Source organism: Camelus bactrianus, chromosome 8 (assembly GCF_048773025.1).
Source record: "Camelus bactrianus isolate YW-2024 breed Bactrian camel chromosome 8, ASM4877302v1, whole genome shotgun sequence".
Taxonomy (NCBI): domain Eukaryota; kingdom Metazoa; phylum Chordata; class Mammalia; order Artiodactyla; family Camelidae; genus Camelus; species Camelus bactrianus.
In genome coordinates, this window is record NC_133546.1 from 50,288,836 (window position 1) to 50,308,366 (window position 19,531).

General features: G+C 33.5%; 1 protein-coding gene across 3 annotated transcripts in view; it reads right to left on the bottom strand.

Moving 5' to 3' along the window:
- The window catches only part of GRIK2 (glutamate ionotropic receptor kainate type subunit 2), a 926,084-nt gene that overhangs the window by 200,416 nt on the left and 706,137 nt on the right, over positions 1 to 19,531 (bottom strand). For all 3 annotated transcript variants that reach the window (XM_074368582.1, XM_074368583.1, XM_074368584.1), the window contains one exon: positions 8,347 to 8,460. In XM_074368582.1, coding sequence (XP_074224683.1) covers positions 8,347 to 8,460 — 114 coding nt within the window. The remainder of the gene's footprint in view (positions 1 to 8,346; positions 8,461 to 19,531) is intronic.

The following is a 19,531-nucleotide window of genomic DNA, read 5'->3' on the forward strand; positions in this document are numbered from 1 at the left end:
AGTCTGAACTCTGCCATCTCTAATTAATATTCATGTCAGAAGCCTAGGGTGCACTACAGGCTGTCACAACTGGAAATGAGAATACCAGGAGGGAAAGGTGAAAAACGTAGCAGCTACCATCAGAACAACTTAATGTTTTCAAGACGAGGCAACACTAAGGATGACTGGTTTGTTAGGATCAAAAAGTACTGATGAGGGTCTCCATATGAGCTCATATATTGTCCTCTTGCCTGGAAAAGAAACCTCATTTTGAGATCTCAAGACATTAAAAAGTCACTTTCACATTAACTTTCTGGATAGAAATAACTATCATAATCTGGGGCTTATGTTTTAAAGCAACAACAAAATAGTGCAGCTAGCATGGAGACCATGCCTACTGACGTAGAGTACTTTACCTTAATAATTTTTAATAAATTATATTTATTATTTGACTTTTGCTGTTTTTTTTTTTAATTCAAGGGCATTCTGAGGCAATCTATAAATTTTTTTCTCTTATCTTCTGTTTTGCAAGTCTAGTAAGCAAAGACATTCTTTTGAATGCCTAATTCACATACACACACATACATATACACATGCACAAATCCCTTTAGGACACCACTGCAAGCACAATCATCACATTTTAGCTGCTGCAAACTCTGTTTACCTCCTTTCAAAAGAATAACTTCAGAGCATATACATAACATATAAAAAAACTAAGTCTTTATTGGCCATACTTATCATCCTAAGAAGAGTTTTTGTTTTGCTCTCTATCTATAGAAAATCTACCGGGATCTGGGAAGAGGAGAAGAACATCTTTCCCCCTGAAATGTAGTATTTTAATTACCTGGAATTGCAGTGAATCCTACAGAAATAATGATGTGTAATAGGTTGAAATTAGCTTTCAAGCAAAAAGGGCTGCTAGAGGTCTGGTAGGTGTGCTGTTCACTGACATCGCAGGAAAAATACTTGCTGATGTCAGAGAGGTAAGGGTTTGGAGGAGGGTGCGGCTTAGTGATTATCATTCATATGTTAGCAAAACCTGGTATGCTATTTAATTCCTTCACTTGACTGAATTATCAGTTTAGATTGGAGATCTTGGTTGTTACTGTCTTTCTACTGGTATTTCTATTTTGGCCATTAAATATTTCATTAGCTTAATACATAAGTGTAAGAGGAAAAAGGGGGAAAAAAAAGCTGAAGCTCAAATCAATCAAATGTGCTGTTTCACTTCTCTTCCAGTAAAAGGTTTGATGGGAAAGGAGACTGCACCTATTAGCTAATCTCCAAACTGCATTTCATTTCTGAATCTAATTTATTATCCCCCTACATGAGTAATCAAGATCTGAATACACAAAGTTATTGCCAACATCTCCATTCAGATATGACTAAATGGAGCTCATTACCTTCCTTCCCAACATCCTTATCATGTTCTGCGGCAATGCTAACATCCCGCCTCCCAGGCTTTTAACCTTGAAGTCCTCATCCATCTCTTTCAATTGTTTTTGCCCCACATGTAATCCATTCCCAAGAACTCTTGTGCCTGATTTTTCAGTATTGTCATCTCCTTCCTCTTGCTCATGGTTATAGTGTTTCTCAAATCAGACTCTATAAATCCCTCATTCAGTAGTGCCCATGAACAAACCATCTCTCATTTGTTCAAAGTGTTCCTTGGTGCACTTCTTTGTTAAACTCCCTTAGAATAATCTATCCTTTCCTTCTTTTTGGTATCTGAATTGTGACTATGGAATTTAAAGAGGTTGGGGTAAGTACTCTGGCTTGAATGAGTAGAAAAGTACTGGAACCATAAACAGAGTTTGGAAATACAGGAGGAACAGATATGGTAACGACTGAATTGAAGAAGGAGATCTGAATCGTGTTGAGTCTTGATCCTCAACACACAGGTAGACATACGTCCCATAAGTAGTTGCAAATTTACATCTGAATCTCAGATCGGGGCATAAGTGAAATATAGATTGTGTAATTTTACATGGTACCATTGTGAGTGCGTCTTTAAAAATGAGAAAGCTAAAGCAAAATTATTTCATTTCCATGTAGTCTGCTGTGGTTAGGTTGAACCCAAAATTCAGATTTCCCCAGTCATTCTTCTGTAACAGACTTAATCTATTGCTCCTAATAAAATAATCTTCAAGAAAATTATGGTATTGACAATAATGTTGGCAATGAAAAAGAATATAACAACAAAATGAAAATATTTAAGGACCTTTATTATGATAGCATTTAAAAATAAGATTTAATAAAGAAAGATTAAGGAAGTGTGTGTGTGTGTGTGTGTGTGTGTGTGTGTGTGTGTGTGTGTGATTATGTGGTAAAAAATGAAGTTCTGGTCACTTATAAAGCTCTAAAAATTGAGACCCTAGTGTTTTAAAAATTATGCCTAATTTCACATTAAAACACACAGTTTCTTTCTCTATGACACCACCACCAAAAGTTTTATGTTGATCTGACTGATATGGAGGTCTAAGAGAATATAAGAAGTTATTTGAAATAAAATACATCAAGCTATTAGAGCAACAATGAAAGGGAGAAATGCAGTGTAAGCACCATCTCCGTCAAAGAAAAAATGGCCAGAAAAGGTCTGGTTTCCTTTGAGTAAGCTGGTTGCAGGAATGGGGTATAAGCCTGAGTCTGAATGAGGCACTCAGCTCACATTAACATTTAAGTAATACTTATACATGTATGTCTGTACATACGATATCTTCCTTACATTATTTTGGTCTTACTATCTCCCGAATACATGATAAAAACTGCTTAGAAATGGTATAGAGATTGATAAGAATGAAAATCATTTTTTCTTTGTAAAGCTGCACTGTCTGGGTTTCCAAGCTCGAATGCTAGTGACTCTCTAAGAACTACGTGCTTGACAGTCCTGTGACAATAGAAAGCGAAGAATCAGAGGAAAAACCTATTGCAGGGACAGACTCGAAGCCCTAGAAATCTGCTTTTGTTGATATTATGGAAGAAGCTGCAGAATCGTTTAGGGGATGATTCGGTTAGTTCTCTCTTTTGTACTGTGATTCCTTCCATTGTCCTTGGAGTTTGCTCCCAGATAAGCCTCCTGTGTCTGTGGGCTGCAGCAATAAAGCTTAACAGGCCTAAGCAAGTCAAAGCAGTACTGAAACACACAACCTTCCAGGAAGTGCTAAGAAAATAAAAAATAAGACTAAGTTGCAGATGCAAGCATGTTTGTTAAATTCATTGAGCAAATGGGTAGAAAGACCCTCCTTAAGAATATGTGATTTTTCTAAAACAGTAATCAAATTCATAGTCATTTGCAAGCTAAAGTGCTACTAGTCATCAAGGGAAAGAACATGTACTATGGCATTTGGTGCTAGTAATCTTTTGATGGACAAAAACCAATTATTTTACAGGAGCAGCACAGTGGGAAGCACACGACATATTTAGACAAGCCTGAAAAAAATTACTGAAAGACAACAACACAGAGGGAAAAGAGGCATTCCCTATATGAACTTAAATAATTCAGCCACCTGATACTGCCTCTGGCTAGTGTATCCATAGTGTAAAGACAAGAGGGTGAGGGTAATAAGCTGAAAATAGAGCACATTTTATTCTTTAAAGGCTTTCTACCTCTCATTCAGAATTAGTATTTTTATTGCTATTTTTGGTGATTAGGAATTTATACTTTAACAATTGCTATGCAATAAATGAAATCATCATAGATGAAAACATGATTCTAAGGTTGAAATTTTTAATGCTGCTAATAATGAAAAACACAAGAAGCAAGGAAATTAAAACAACCATTGAATTTGAAATTCAAAGACCAGAGAGGTAATACGAGGACTATTAAAGAGAGCGCATGAGTAGACATGAGGTTTAGGTCTAGACCTGCAGGTGTAGTTACATAATTTCCAAATTATACGATACCATTTAATCCAAAACTGTAAATAAATAAATAAATAAATAAATAAATAAATAAATAAATAAATAAATAAATAAATAAATAAATATTTTGAAAAGTGTTTAGAGCTTTCTAAAATGAATTCATTCCATGATAAAACTCTACACTACATCCATGCAGTGTGTTGGGTATAGGTTGTGTTGTTGAAGAGAAGCAAAAGACATTGGTAAACAAGATGCTTAGTCTTAATTCTAAAGAGAAAAGGTGAGATAAGCCCCAATACTATTGTGACTGCCCAGAAAATTCTGAGATTATGGTTTAAAGAAGTGGAAAGAAAACTGAGTGTTCAATTAGGAGAGGAGACAAAAAGAGGCCCAAGACATCCAAGCAAGAGTAGCCTGTACCTTGGCGTCTGAGGGAAGTGTCCAGATGTTTGAGGACACACCTGTAATGGCATCATGGCGCTCTGGTATACATGGGATTTCTGAATGAGAAGCACTGCTTTAGGTGAGCAATTCTCAATCATACACTATAGCTATTAGACTTTTCCACATCAGGCCTCTAGAGATTTCATTTTACATTATTGGTTGCTCACGATGGCTACACAGATTGCCTGAAACCCCACTCCTCTACTTTCTCGCTCTGTGACGGTGAGGAAGTTACTTAGGCAATCTGAATACCAGCTTTCTCACCTGTAAAATAGTACTGATAATAGTATCTACCTCAAATGGCTATTACGACAATTAAATAAGTAAATCTTGAAACAATGTCCAGCATGTAGCCAGCATGCCAAAAATGTGTGCTATTATTTTTTTGTAATGAACCATAATCATATAATCACATTTCATGAAGCTGAGAAGCAGATAAAAGCACCAGCCTCAGTCACCACGGTCTTCTTTCAATTTTGCCAATTTTCCAAGATCTTTCCTGCTTTAGGTATATGCTGTTCTCTCTGCTGAGAATACTCCTTCCCCTGTTCTTTACCTTGATAATTTCTTCTCACACTTTGGGTCTCAGCTGTCTATTCTTTTCCAGGGAGGCCTGACCCAACTCATCCTTCCACTCCTGATCCCAGTATAGATAATTCTGTAAAAGTCATCATGCCATTTATTTTCTCTTATATCCTAATCACATGGTATGGGGTGTGTGTGTGTGTGTATAATTCTCCTTATGAATCCTTACCATTTTCTAAACTCCATAACGGCAGAGACCATGTCTGTTTTGTCCATCAAACACAGTGGTTAGCATAAAGTGTGGTATGTCATCATCATTCAGTACATATTTTTTAAATAAAAAAAGAAAGAATAAAAATAAAAAAATACATAAAATTCAAGAGAAATGGAGCTGATTATGATAAGCACAGTGATAATGTCAAATTCTAGAATACCTCACTGTTTTTTTTTAAGATACACAATAAGAATGTTAAAGAAGAATTATAAATGAACTTCTTTTTGTGGAGATATCATTATTCACAACATAGCCAGAATCTTCTTTAAGATTTTCCAAGAGACAAATGGACAAAATAACTATAGCATAAATCAAATGATCATAACCTCCTTATAAAATATAAATTAAGTATCAGTAAATTACATCAAGTTGGCTTATATAAAGTAAATGATCTCTTCATTTTTTTCCTGATTGTTGATACACTATGATCAGAGTAGTCAGCAAAATAATTTTTCAACTAAGTGATATAAAAACAAATAAAATGACTTTCTTTCTACCAAAACTCAGAATCTCTTAGAAACCAATACTGTGACAATGTCTAAAATGTAAATAACCTATTTAATAAAATGTAAGCTTATAGTGTGTTCCAGATGTAATCTTACATCTTAGTTATATAAAGTAATTATCTGAGGAATAGTTTTCAATCATCATTATAAATCAGAATTACCTGCAGAACTTTAAAAATGAAGATGTCCAATGTACAAAGCCTATAAATACTGTTTCAAAAGGTATCGAGTGTGTCTGGGGTAGCAATAATTTTTAAAAAGCTTTATACCTGGCTCTGATATGAAGTTAAGATTAAATATCACTTGTTTATAAGTAGATATAAAATTGTTTATTATTGAGAAAAATATCCTGATACTTATAAAACAATCCTGAATAAGAAAGCAAAATTGAGAAATTATATGGGTAGTCTTAATCACTTACTTTGTTTGAACAAGACATTTGCAATAACTTACACACTTGAAAAATATTTAAATATAGTCATTTGAAAATTGTTTACTCCCTCTAATTTTCCACTTAATTAAATGTCATTATTTAATTTAATTTGACAAATATATATTGAGAGCCTTCTATGCTCAAGGCACTTTTCTCTGACACTGAGAGATCTAAAAAGTGTAAAATTTGATTATTGGGTTTGTACAGATTACTGCCAAATAGAGACACAGATATACACAAAATTTCTAAAATTAAAAAAAAAAAAACCAATGCATGGTAAGTGCCATGATAGAGTACTGTGATATGTAACATGTACATATCACTCCCTACAACATACACAATTTAATGGAAAGATCAAACAGTTTCACGGAAGGGGTGTCATTTGAGATGGCTCTGGAAGGATAAATAGAACTTTCACAGGGGCACGTAAAGAACTAAACAAAGATTCAGAGCCATGAAATAAGTGATGTATTTAAGAGTTTGGCTGGATCAAAGAGAACACAGAAAGGAGTATGGGGGCCAGTTGTAGAAGTCCACAGACATCCTTTGCCCAGCATTCTTTACTCTGTGTGCACTGTAGAGGCACATATGGTGTAAAAACAGGAGACTTAGTCAGAGCCTCTTCCTCCAAAAAACTGCCAGTGATGTCTGGAGAAATACTGCACACGTGAAATAACTGAAGAATAGTATAATATTAATTCTAAATAATATAAACTACTGACAAGTTCTATACTATCTTAGAAACGGAGAGAAACATCTTGCAACTAAGAGAACAGAGCTAACACAATCACAGTAACAGGCTAACTGGTCACTCCAGTTCAGCTTAAACACAGGACTCCTGAAAGGGAGTAATGGGAAATGAAGAGAGGAAGGTGGGAGAAGACAAGACTGTAGAAGGCTTTGAACATCAGGGCCAAAATTTGAGGGCCCTTTTAATGGTCAATATGGATTCATTAAAGACTTACAAGCAGAGAAACAGGAAAATGACAGAACTGGATCTTCATGGTAGACAGTGAAGTACACTGCAAAGGGGAAGGCTGTCAGCAGGAGGGAGAGTCACATGGTTACTGCAACCGTCCCAGCAGCAAGTAACGAGATGCAGGATATACTGGCAGAAAAAAGATGTACTAGTCTCCTGCGAGACTGAGCACCAGGGCTGGTGGATCATTGGGTATAAGAGTTATCTTTGGAAAGAGAGGGAGACATAGATTAAGTTAAAAGGGACCTGGGAAGTTTGGATATGATGGAACAAGTATTCACTGATGTTCTTAGCAAGGAAGTGATTAAAAAACCTCATAAACTTCCATCAGTGTCATTTCATGATTACCAGCTTTGCTTCATTATCAAGAGTCTTTCGCCCAAGCTATTTTGGTTTGACATACCTAGAGATTGGACACCCTTCGTTGTTACTAAAAGGACAAGATTATGAATTCCTCCCAACTTGATTTGCCAACATAAATCAAATTTAGAAATTATGTAAAGGCTAAAAGTGTGTGGTGGTTTGTTCTGGCCATTCATCTCACATTCCTACTGATGACCCAGGGAGACTCAGGAACTAGCATTGACAAACTTATTCTGCAGGTAAAAAGTACCGACTAAATCATATAAAAGCTCCTCGCTTAGCCTAAAATTAAAATTCCCATTTGCAAACGGCACAGTAGACATAAGTGAACACTACTGTGTGATCTAATTGAAATACATGATTACAAGAGGGGTAAAAATATCTAACTTATCAGTATTAATTTAATTCTGTTGGTGGCGAAAATATTTCTAGCTTAAGAAAGCACTTGTCATTTGATTTCATTAGAGAGATTAGTAAAGTAAAAGTGATTCTCCATGATGAAAACAATTAAATTGAAAGCAAGGTTAAAATATAATTATAATAGAAAAAAAAATTCTGAAAAATAAGTGATATGCCCTCGGAAATACTTTGCAGGAGATGAAAGCAGAAGAAAAGTTCACACGCGGCTCTTCACATCCCTATATTTATACAGCGGCAAATTTGTGCATTTTTCAAATCTTAACGCTGACAATTCTTCAATAGTAACTAATTTTATAGAAACAGAAAGATTTCCAGTAATATATGAAGCTGTATTATTAATCAACATAAGCAGCCCAAACATTAATATAATTTACGTCATTAAAGGCTAACAAAATAAAACTGTGACTAAATTAACATTGACTCATCAGTTATACAGTAATTGCTAAATGACTGTAAAATACATTACATTCTGTTCATTACTGTTCCAATTACAATGTCTTTTTCTATCTACTTCCATGCTTATCTGCATTTATCTAAAAAGAATGGAAAAACAAATACTTACCAAAATGGTGGTAACGATCAAAGAACGATTGGATAAGGAATCGGTGATGTTGGCTGGCTTTCCCTTTTGACTTTCTGTCATATTCAGACCACTGGCTGGATCCCAAGTTCCAATCTGTAAGATAGCATGTGTACTTTGTAAATTGTCCATCAGGCACCTGGGAGAGAGCGCTGCAGAGAAAGTTAAGACTGCTAACACTTATTATTCACCTCTGCTGCACTGTCTGCTGTTGTTTCAGTAAAGGCTGCTTGTTTTAAGCATGATTCACTGCTTTGTGGAGTGTGTCCAGTGAAGTGTGACATTAAAGAACAAAATGATCCATTGCACTTCTGCAGTCAGTGTGGGAGCTTAATTTTCCATTCAAACTTTCATTCACCAAGATAAACCACATTTGATGATACCTTAACAGCTGGCTAGAAACTCATTAACAGCAGATATCTTTTACTGTAATGGATCTATTTTACCCTTTCATTACAAAGATAACATGCCATATTGTATGGACAAAGCTAAAAGACAGGGCAAAATCTGTGGATCCGGGATAAATTAATGGGTAAAGGCAGGCTTAAAAGAGGCATTGAATGGTATCTGCAAAACCCGTAGTAGGGCAAAATAATCCCCAAAATTACCTTTGGAGCTTTTGAAAATATATCTTTGCAGTTTTAAAAATACTCCAAAGAAAGGATATTATTGCACAATCTCATCTGGATAACCCATTCCAGTACTTCTACTTGTATTCTATTTAATACGTATTTTATTTAACTAATACCCTCTGATACATTAGGCCATATACTCTCTGCATTCAGAAATTTTATACTCACTAAACACAGTGAGCTTTTTTTTTTTTAATATCCACTCTGAACTTTTTATTTGAGGAGTGGGTTCTGGGTGTTGCACCCAAGCCTATTCCAGGGCAGATTGTGGGGGTGGGGTGCAATTGAGGGGCAGATAAGGAACATGGGTGGGATGAACAGAGTGTTCCTGCCCCTCCTCGCCCCTCCTGGAGCAGCAGTTGTCAGCCCACAGTCTGTAGGATGACACAGACACACTCTGGACACACATATAAGCATAAGATGCCACTAAATACATAGTTTGGGAGGTTTACATACATGCACCTGCACCGCTGCATGTCATATAACAATGGTAACCACGAAAGAAAAGCAGAAGCAAAAAGGGATGCAGAATCAGCATTTCCTAGTCAGTATTACTTTTCCCACCCTCTTAAACCTGGGAGTCATCGACGTGAAATTTGTCTTCCACATCCCTCGAGCCAATTATCCAACTTGTTTTCTTCAGATGAAAGATAAGCTATCAATTACTGATTTATCTTTAAAATAAAATTTTGTACTTGCTGATCTTCCTCGACTTACGGATGAACACATCGTAAGCTGAAAATATTAAACTGAAAATCCATTTAGTACACTTAACCTACTAAACATCACAGCTCAGCCTGGTTTACCTTAAATGTGCTCAGAACACTTATATTAGCCTACAGTTGGGCAAAAATCATCTAACACAAAACCCATTTTATAATAAAGCCTTGAGTATCTCATGTAACTCTCATTGAATACTGTGCTAAAAGTAAACAGACTGGTGTGTGGGTACAGAATGGTAGTAAGTGTATCAGTTGTTCACTCTGGTGATGGAGTGGCTGACTGGGAGCTGCAGCTCTCTAGCTGCCAGCATCACAAGAAATTATCATACCACATCTCATTAACCCAAGAAAAGATCAAAATTCAAAATTCAAAATTCATACTGTATAGTATAGGGAACTATATTCAATATCTTGTAGTAACTTATGGTAAAAAAAGAATATGAAAATGAATATATGTATGTTCCTATATGACTGAAGTATTGTGCTGTACACCAGAAATTGACACAACATTGTAAACTGACTATACTTCAATAAAAATATTTTAAAAATAAATCAAATAAAATTTTAAAAGAAGTAAAAAAAAAAACAAAATTCGAAGTACGGTTTCTACTGAATGTGTATTGCTTTTGCACCATCACCACTGTAAAGCTGGAAAATCATAAGTTAAGAACTGCCTATAAATTAAATTATTTTTAAAGTGACATTGATTTAGCAGATAATATTTACCCTGATCCACCTAAATATGCTAACAGGGATTTCATCAGCATAAATCCAAATTAAATGTGATGATTCTTTTGTTTTCTTTATATTTCACCACATGTACTCTTCTTGATCTCTTTTTTCATTGCATAGCTTTCATACTATTTTTTTAAGATAGCTATCTCCTTTTAATTGGAGAAACAGAAAAGTGGAAATGTTAATAATTTCTGTTCTTCATAAGAATAGATATGTCATTTTGATAGTTGAATATAAATGCAAACCCCAGTATACTTTTTCAAGAACACATTTAACAATACTAGGGATTCAATATAAATATTTTTAATAATATCTAAAAAAAACCCTCATGCCATATTTTCTCATATTTTATTTTCCTCTTACTGTTAAAAACTATATATTCCTTTTGTTTGTGTACATAAAGAAAAAAATCAAATAAGGGAAAAATAAGGAAAAAAATCTTGATCCAGCATTCTTTGTAAAGTGAATTACCTACTGGTGTATTAAATGACTTTAGATTATTATGCCATGATGTCATGGAGATAGAGACTAATTATAATTTAGGATCCATAATGAAAGGCCTTCAGGAGCCAGACAGGTTACATCAGTGTGTGACATGAAAAGGTATGAACCAGTAGTAAGAATTTCCAGGCTATGGTGTGCAGTTTTTAAATCTCATAAAATCTCAAAGTGCAAGAACAAGCAGGGACCACAATCCTGTCCCTGCTCTGCTCATAGAGCCATGTGCTTTGGGCTGCATGTTCCCAGAGCCATGTGCTTTGGGCTGCATGTTCCCAGAGCTGCAAGTTCCCAGCAAGGCACCACCAGAGGTGGCAGAGGCCCTGCTGGGGACCTGGGCAGAGGACAGAAGGGATGCCAAATCCAGAATGCCTGCTGACCTGCTTAAAGTGTTTCCAATTCAAAATCATTAAAACGAAAACAAAAAAACTCTGTTGGCTATACAAGACATCTGCAGATTGTATTTTGCAGTGACTTCCGCCTTTTTGCCCCAATCTGTAATTAATATCTATTATACATTTGGCCCTCATTTTTTATTTCCTTTTTTTTCACTATTGGCTAAATCGTTTTTCAGACATATAATTCCACCAGCCAACGCGTTGGCAAATACCATTTGCTCACTGTCATCTGCCTAATGACACCCTCAAGCTTGACCAGTAAGTTTTTCAACTTTCTAACCAAATCACTAATGAAAAATATTGCTCCTTTCACTTACCATCATCCACCATGAATACTTGTATAGAAAACAATTTTGCTAAAGATTCACTCATCTAAACATATTTATCTAGCTTCATTCTCTGTCTGCTGCTTTCCTAGTATTATTTGGATGAAGGTGTTCTGGCTCATGAATGATAACCTATAATCACACATACTAGGTATCCCCTTTTATAAACCTCAGGTTCCTGAGCAGAATACTATAGTTTCAGAAATTTCAATTGCATAAAACTTTAAATTAAATAACATTTTGTACAATTTTGTAGATTTTAAATTTCTTAGGACTGTATAATTCAAAAACATCTATTGATTGAGAAAACTGTCACCAGTGGGGTTTTCTGTTTTGTTTTGTTTTAATCACAAGAGCCATAGACTAAGTCAAGACAATCTTTTTTTTCCTGTAATATATTTTCAGAACTGTGCTTTTTTCATTGTGTGATTTAATCAAGTCATTAACTACTTTTTCACTAAGAAATGTAATAAAGATACCTAAGCACTCTTGACCTCAAAGAGATGTTTTAAGTAGAGTAAATCTATATCCTGGTTTACTTGGATATTTCAAGTTTTCATTGTCTTCATGGTATAAATATTAATAGCAACCTTTTTAGAAATAAAAATGGTTTAGATAATCAATCACAAGGTCGCTTTAATTATAAATATCAAATGAGATAAGTAATATGAAAGTACTTCAGAAACCACAAAGAACTATAGAAAATCATGTGATTATTCATTTTTATCTTTAATGTTTTGAATGGTTCTTAAAATAAACTTGATCTTCTTCATAAAAAGAATACATATTCATTGTTGTGAAATTATAAAACAAAAAACATAAAAGAGAACATCTATTTAAACTTTGGACATATGCACATACCCATGTCAATCATAGCTAATGCTTTAGTGTACTTCCTTCAAGTCTTTTATCTTTACATGTGTGCTCCTTGCATAATTTCCATCACAGCCTTGTAGTTAATGGTCCAGACTCCAAAGAGGGTTTCAGACTACCTATATCACATTACATCTCCACCCCTTACCATCAGGAGATCGGGGCACATTACTTCTCTGTGCCTCAACTTCCTCATGTATAAATGGGGAAATAACATTATCCACCTCAGAGCTATTGTGAGGAATAAATGAAAAAGAAGTCGATGTAATGTGTTTATATAAGGGTACTACAATTTATTATATAAATTATTAAATATATGCTGTTTCTACAAAATTGTGAGCATTTTCTTCTGGCATTAAAAATTAATCATGTTCTTAATTTTAATTATTATATGAAATGAACATCATGTAAACATATCACAATTTAACTCTTATTGTTATAAAGAAGGCTTTATACAGTAAACACAGTTATTACAAATATTTGCCTATATATTTTATTATTTTAAAAACAGACTTCTAGAATTGGAATTACTGAGCCCAAATTATGAGTTGTTAGGATTAGCAGTACATATTGCAACATAGCTTTCCAAAGCTATTGTGTCTGTTACCATTCCTCTGACAGTTCATGGTATAATACAATGGTCTTTCTAACAATTCATCTTTTACTTTCAATAGTTTGACTTAAATAATTGGATGATATAACAGTTTAAGACTACTGCCTTTATTTCTAGATAGTATATTTTATTACATAAGAATAACTTTTTATTCCAATGAATTTTTTTCACCTAACCAGTATCTACCATTAATCATGCTTACCTTGCTGCCATTATTTGTGTATTTGCATTTGCTAATAAATAATTATTTATACTTACACTTTCAACATATTTCTCTTTTTATAGTTTTCTTTATTAGCAGCTCATCATAAATATGTTTAATGATCTTTTTTCTCCCTGAATCTTATTTTTAGCCTTGCTCCTATCATATTATCTGGTCTTCACAATTTCTTCTTTACTTCTGGGTTTTTTGGTAGACAGTTTTTCCTGTAGTAATTTGTGAGATGAAGTTTTAAGTCTACTAAATGGTATTGTCAACTTTTGTTTAAACTTTTACAACCACATTATAAAATCAATATTGGATCATAAAGATTAAAATGTCATCTATTCTATGAAAATTCACTGCTTTGGTCCATTCTGCTACTACATACACTGATTCACAGTTTTAGTTAATTTAATTTGGGGTTGTGGACACTACCTCTCCTTTTCATTTGCTTTGTAATATTACAAATCATCTCTCTTCCAAGGAAAACAAATGTACTTTTTCATTTAATCTTTAAAACAATTATTCAAAACCTTCTCTCTGTATGTTTTAACCGCTTTTGATGTTTAGTAGGATTTCTAGCCGCAGTCTCTTTCTTGCTGAGTGTTTGCTTTTCATTTATCATTGTTCTTCTACAAGACAATTTGTTTAGACAGGATAACTATGTGACATGCTTCTGTTTGTTTGAAGATCTGAAAATATTTTTGTCATGTTCTTGTATAAAGAAAACTTGACTAAATAAAGACATATTGTGTCAAAGCCTTTCTCCTTCAAGAGCTTTGTAAGTCTTATTCATGTTTTCTAATATTTAATGTTACTAAAAAAGACTGAGGGCAGCCTAATACTTGTTTCTTTGTTGGTAAGTGTATTTTTATTGAAAGCTTCCAGTATTCTCTATTTGGAAGTTTTAAATCTCAATCAGGAGAGACAGAGACAGAAAGACAGAGACAGATTCTATAATTCTTTTTTCATTATATTTGCTAGAAATATAAGGCATTTCTCCATTTTCTGAAGGTAGATTTTATTGCATTTATAATTTTCCTGAACTATTCATGTGGTCACATTTTCTACAAATGTTATATTCTTTAAATAGAATATGTTTTCCGTTCACTACCTAACATATATATCTTGATCACTGATGGAAAAATTTGGAAAAGCAGTCTCCTCTTCTGCGTAGCAATGGACAGAACAAATTATGTGTGTATCCACATACATACACCCCACACATAAATATCATATTACATTTGAATTGTAATTCTTTTTTTATCTCTCTCTAGTTTAAACTGAAATCCCTTGAGGGTAGAGACTGTCTTACTCATCCTTGTATCCCAAAGCCTTTGACTATGGAACATACCAGGGGCTTTCTATGTGAGGACTGAATGTATCAGTTGAATGCAGGAATAAATGTTATATTCTTTGTCTCAGAAATTCCATTATGTTTTGTTTTGAATTAAAATTATATTTCATTTTATTTACCTTGAACTCTTGTGTTCAACTCTAAGTGCCTTAAAGGAAGGATGTCACCACTTTGAAATTTATATAATAAATATCTAATGAATATTTATTGAATAAATGACTGAATAGAATAAGTGAGTAAATTATTACATAATAGATTTTCATGGTTTTTTTTAAGTTGTTAACTTTCCAAACTTACTCATTCATTCATTCACTCATTTGGCAAATGCTGAATGCATATTACATGTCCATTCTTTTATATTTACAGATTCTGTTTTCCATGTTTTGTTCCTCATGCTTTATTTATTTTTCTTTGTTTTTGACAGTATTCTCAGTGTAAACATCTTTTGTTTTGTACCTTGTATTACTCCTCTATGTCGAATGTTTCTCTTTCCTCCCCCAAGCTATATAATTATTTACCTCATCTGTAATTAGCACTTCATAATTTCATCTAAACATGTATGTTAGCATTGCTTCTTGTTAGTAGAATTAGTGGGACATGCTTTTTTATTCTCTGTGCAACTTGCAATAATAATTTGTTTGACAAGTATACCAAAAACTTTCTCAGGTAGGAACAAAATACACATTCCAAACTAGGTATAAAATATTAGTTACATATGAAGTCAAGCTCATTTAAAGTTAAGAAATATTTTTTCCACTAAAAAACAGTTGGCACAATAGAATCTATCAAAATTTTATTTCCAAAGTCTTTTTGACTTTACTAACAATATAACTATAGATGTTGGGGAGTGAAAAAAAAAAAGCAATACAGCTGTTCATTACAAAACAATGTAAAAAGGAAAAGAATTTTCTGATTATATGTTGTTTTGACTTAATTATAGACAAATACATCTGTCTTGAGCAAAGAGTCAAAGTGGTTCTTTTCCAAAGAAGGCCTGGGTGGTGATCACGAGAAACCACACTGTACATTACAAAAAAGTCTTAGTACAATGTAGAATCTTTATCATTAAATAAAGTTGCCTTAAAAAAATTCTTTTTGACACGTAAAAGAATGAAATGAGAACATTCTCTAACACCATACACAAAAATAAACACAAAATGGATTAAAGACCTAAATGTAAGACCAGAAACCATAAAACTCCAAGAGGAAGACATAGGCAGAACACTCTGACATAAATTGAAGCAATATTTTTTTGGATCTATCTCCTAAAACAAAGGAAATAAAAGCAAAAATAAACAAATGGGACCTAATTAAACTTAAAAGCTTTTGCAAAGCAAAGGAAACAAAACAAAAAGACAACCTAGTGAATGGGAGAAGATATTTGCAAATAATATGATAGATAAGGGGTTCATATTCAATATATATATATAAATAGCTCATACAACTCAACATCAAAAAAACAACCTGACTAGAAAATGGGCAAAAGAAATGAATAGACATTTTTCCAAAGAGGAAATGCAGATGGGCAATAGGAACATGAGAAGATGCTCAACATCACTAATCATCAGGGAAATGCAAATCAAAACTACAATGAGATATCACCTCACATCTGTCAGAATGGCTATTATCAAAAAGAACACAAATAACAAATGTTGGCAGTAATGTGGAGAAAAGGGAACACTTGTACACTATTGATGGGAATGTAAATTGGTGCAGCTACTGTAGAAAACAGTATGGAAGTACTATTGTACGTCCATTGGGCTAAGTATTAACAGGAGAGCATGTCATATAGAACTACTATATGACCCAGTAATTCCACTCCTGGGTATACATCCAAAAAAAAAAAAACTAATTCAAAGGAATACATGCACCCTAATGTTCATAGAAGCATTATTTACAATTGCCAAGATATGGAGGCAACCTAAGTGCCTAAGTGTCCATCAACAGATGAACGGATAAAAAGATGTAGTATACATACACAATGGAAAACTACTCAGCCATAAAAAAGAATGAAATTTTGCCATTTGCAGCAACATGGATGGACTTGGAGGGTATTAGCTAAGTGAAATAAGTCAGACAGAGAAAGACAAATACTGTATAATATCACTTATAAGTGGAATCTAAAAAATAACAACAAACCAGTGAATATAATAAAAAAAGAAACATACTGATAGATATAGAGATCAAACCAGTGATTACCAGTGGAGAGAGGGAAGGAGGAAGGGACAATATAGAGGTAGGGGATTAAGAGGTACAAATTATTATGTATAAAATAACCTGCAAAGATATATTGTACAATACAGGAACTATAGTCAATATCTTATAATAACTATAAATGGAATATAATCTTCAAAATTGTGAATCACTATATTGTATGCCTATAACTTATATAATATTTTAATATTGTACATCAACTATACTTCAATAAAAAAAATTCTTCCCAATAATTAGTTGCCTATAACCATATGACCCATATAATTTGCCTTGCAGTGTATTTACCATTTCTTTGAGAATAAAGGGCATCACTGATAGTACTGTTTGAGGGTATTGAGAAGTAGAAAGCAGAAGAAAGGTATTGATATTAAATGCTAATTTACATTTGGGAGGTATATATTCTCTCCAATTGACTGATTATACATTGGTGGGCTGTATACTTCTCTGTTAACTAGTGCACCCATTCCTTGTGGATAATTTGCAAGCTCAGGTTTCTCAAGCCCATATGGACCATGAATAGTGGGGACAGAGTTTATTTAACAGAGTAGTTTTCTTACTAAGTGTTGCAGGTAAATCAGACTTTTTTTCCTTCACTTACTTCACCCCTTCCAATGTTAAATTTGTAAATGGAAAGTAGAGATAGTTATTTACATTAGTGTCTAATAATAATATTGTCTAGTAATAATTAACAGTATTGTACCTCCATTGGACTAAGTATAAACAGGAGAGCATGTCAAAGAGAACTGGCACCTGATCTCTCAGTGATAAACATGAAATATCTCATAGCAATGACTATGTCCTGCCTGACAGGGAGAATTAAGAGAAAAGAATAATTATCTGGGAACTGGGTTTTGTTCATATATAAGTGGTTTGGCCTATGAGGACAGTGAAAAAAACCCCTCAGTTAATCACTTTTCCAAAACTATCTATCAACCAGTTTACATAGTGTCTGAAATTTCACCATTTGAGAACTACAGCATTAATAGAACAATACATCAATAACTATATAATGATCTCACAGAAATGGATGACCCATCTAAACATAGATTTTTTTCACCATTAAGATTTTTCTTTTTGTTTAGGGCAAAGTCAACCCTAAATATGTTTAAAGAGTTGAGAGACAGGTGGTAGTTTTGATTTTTTTAAATAAAATTTGAATTGATGAACTAACTGTTCTCAAATACAACAATGTGATAATATTCAATTAAGGGATATTTTTTCAAGGATAAAAATATAGTTCAGAGATCACTTTGAATTCAAACCAATGCATTACAATTACGTTTATTATATATGTTTAATTCAAATTCAGTAGTTGAAAGAGAAAAATCAATATTTGGTATTCTCTGATGAGACAAAATAAGCAATTGTGTGCCCTTAATTAAGGTAATTCCACTGATTTTTAAACATAAACATCATGCATAAACAAACAAAACAAAACCAGGAAATAGCAGTACAATTGTGTGGTAGGGCATGCAATGATTCTTTTTAAGAGTTGGACAAATCAAATGGTTAACATCGCCAAAGAAAGACACTAAGGTTGAGTTCTGCCTAGGATGCATTTTTGCTTTTTAAGAAGCAAACAACACATTTCCCACTGGCTTAAAGATTACTGGTCAACATCACCATTAGCATTGCTTTCCTGCAGGGAGGCAAAAGAAATCTCATTTCCTAGAAAAGGGGTCATTGTTGTCATGGGGACCAGGATGTATGTATCAAATGCCATCAAAGAGAGAAAGATAAAAACTGCTATGTATCAGGCATGTACAAATCTTTCAAAAAATAGTTCTCACCTATCTAGTGTGAATTTTTAGATTTAGATAAATTTTGAAGACTGCAAATTCCATTTAGACACCTTTTTCATAGGAAGGTAATGATTATAGGATTCTACAGGCAAGAGAAAGTTCGATAGTAAAAGTTTCTAAAGAAATTACCACTCTTCTTTAAAATATATATATTCTACAGAAAAAATTTCTTCAAAAAACACTTTGAAACATGTTCTGATCCTGGAACATATATGCCTGAAAACTCAGGCAGGCATGGTTTTAGTACTAATTCTCACTCTCTCCCTGTATCATCAAAATATTTGCGTTTTCAGCAAGAAGCCTATGACTGCTGATAGCAGTTTCTATACTGATAGATACAAATGCAAACAGTGAATCATCAGAAAGTATGGATTTTGAAAGTTGAAATGAAGCTTCACTTGAAAGTAAAGTATAACAAATTTAAACTTTTTAAAGGTTTGCCAATATGGATTATCTTGTTTTATATTATTTGTATAAATTCTTAATTTTGTAGAAATTGACAAACATATATCCCATAAGATGGCTTTTTATAGCCACTTTTCTTTTTTCAAGATTTTCCCTAAGGACGCACAAATTAGAAGCTGATTTTATTACAAAAGCATGCTGAAGCAAACACACAGCATGATTGTTTATAGGCCTAAACAATTCCAGGGTCCTCAGCACCATTTCATGACAGAAAATATATTAGTTTCATCTTTATGGGGCTTTTTTCTAAATTATTATATTATTAATATAAAAGCCAATTTCAATAAGGATTTATTAGACATTTCCATTGAGAAGACAGAACATTCTATT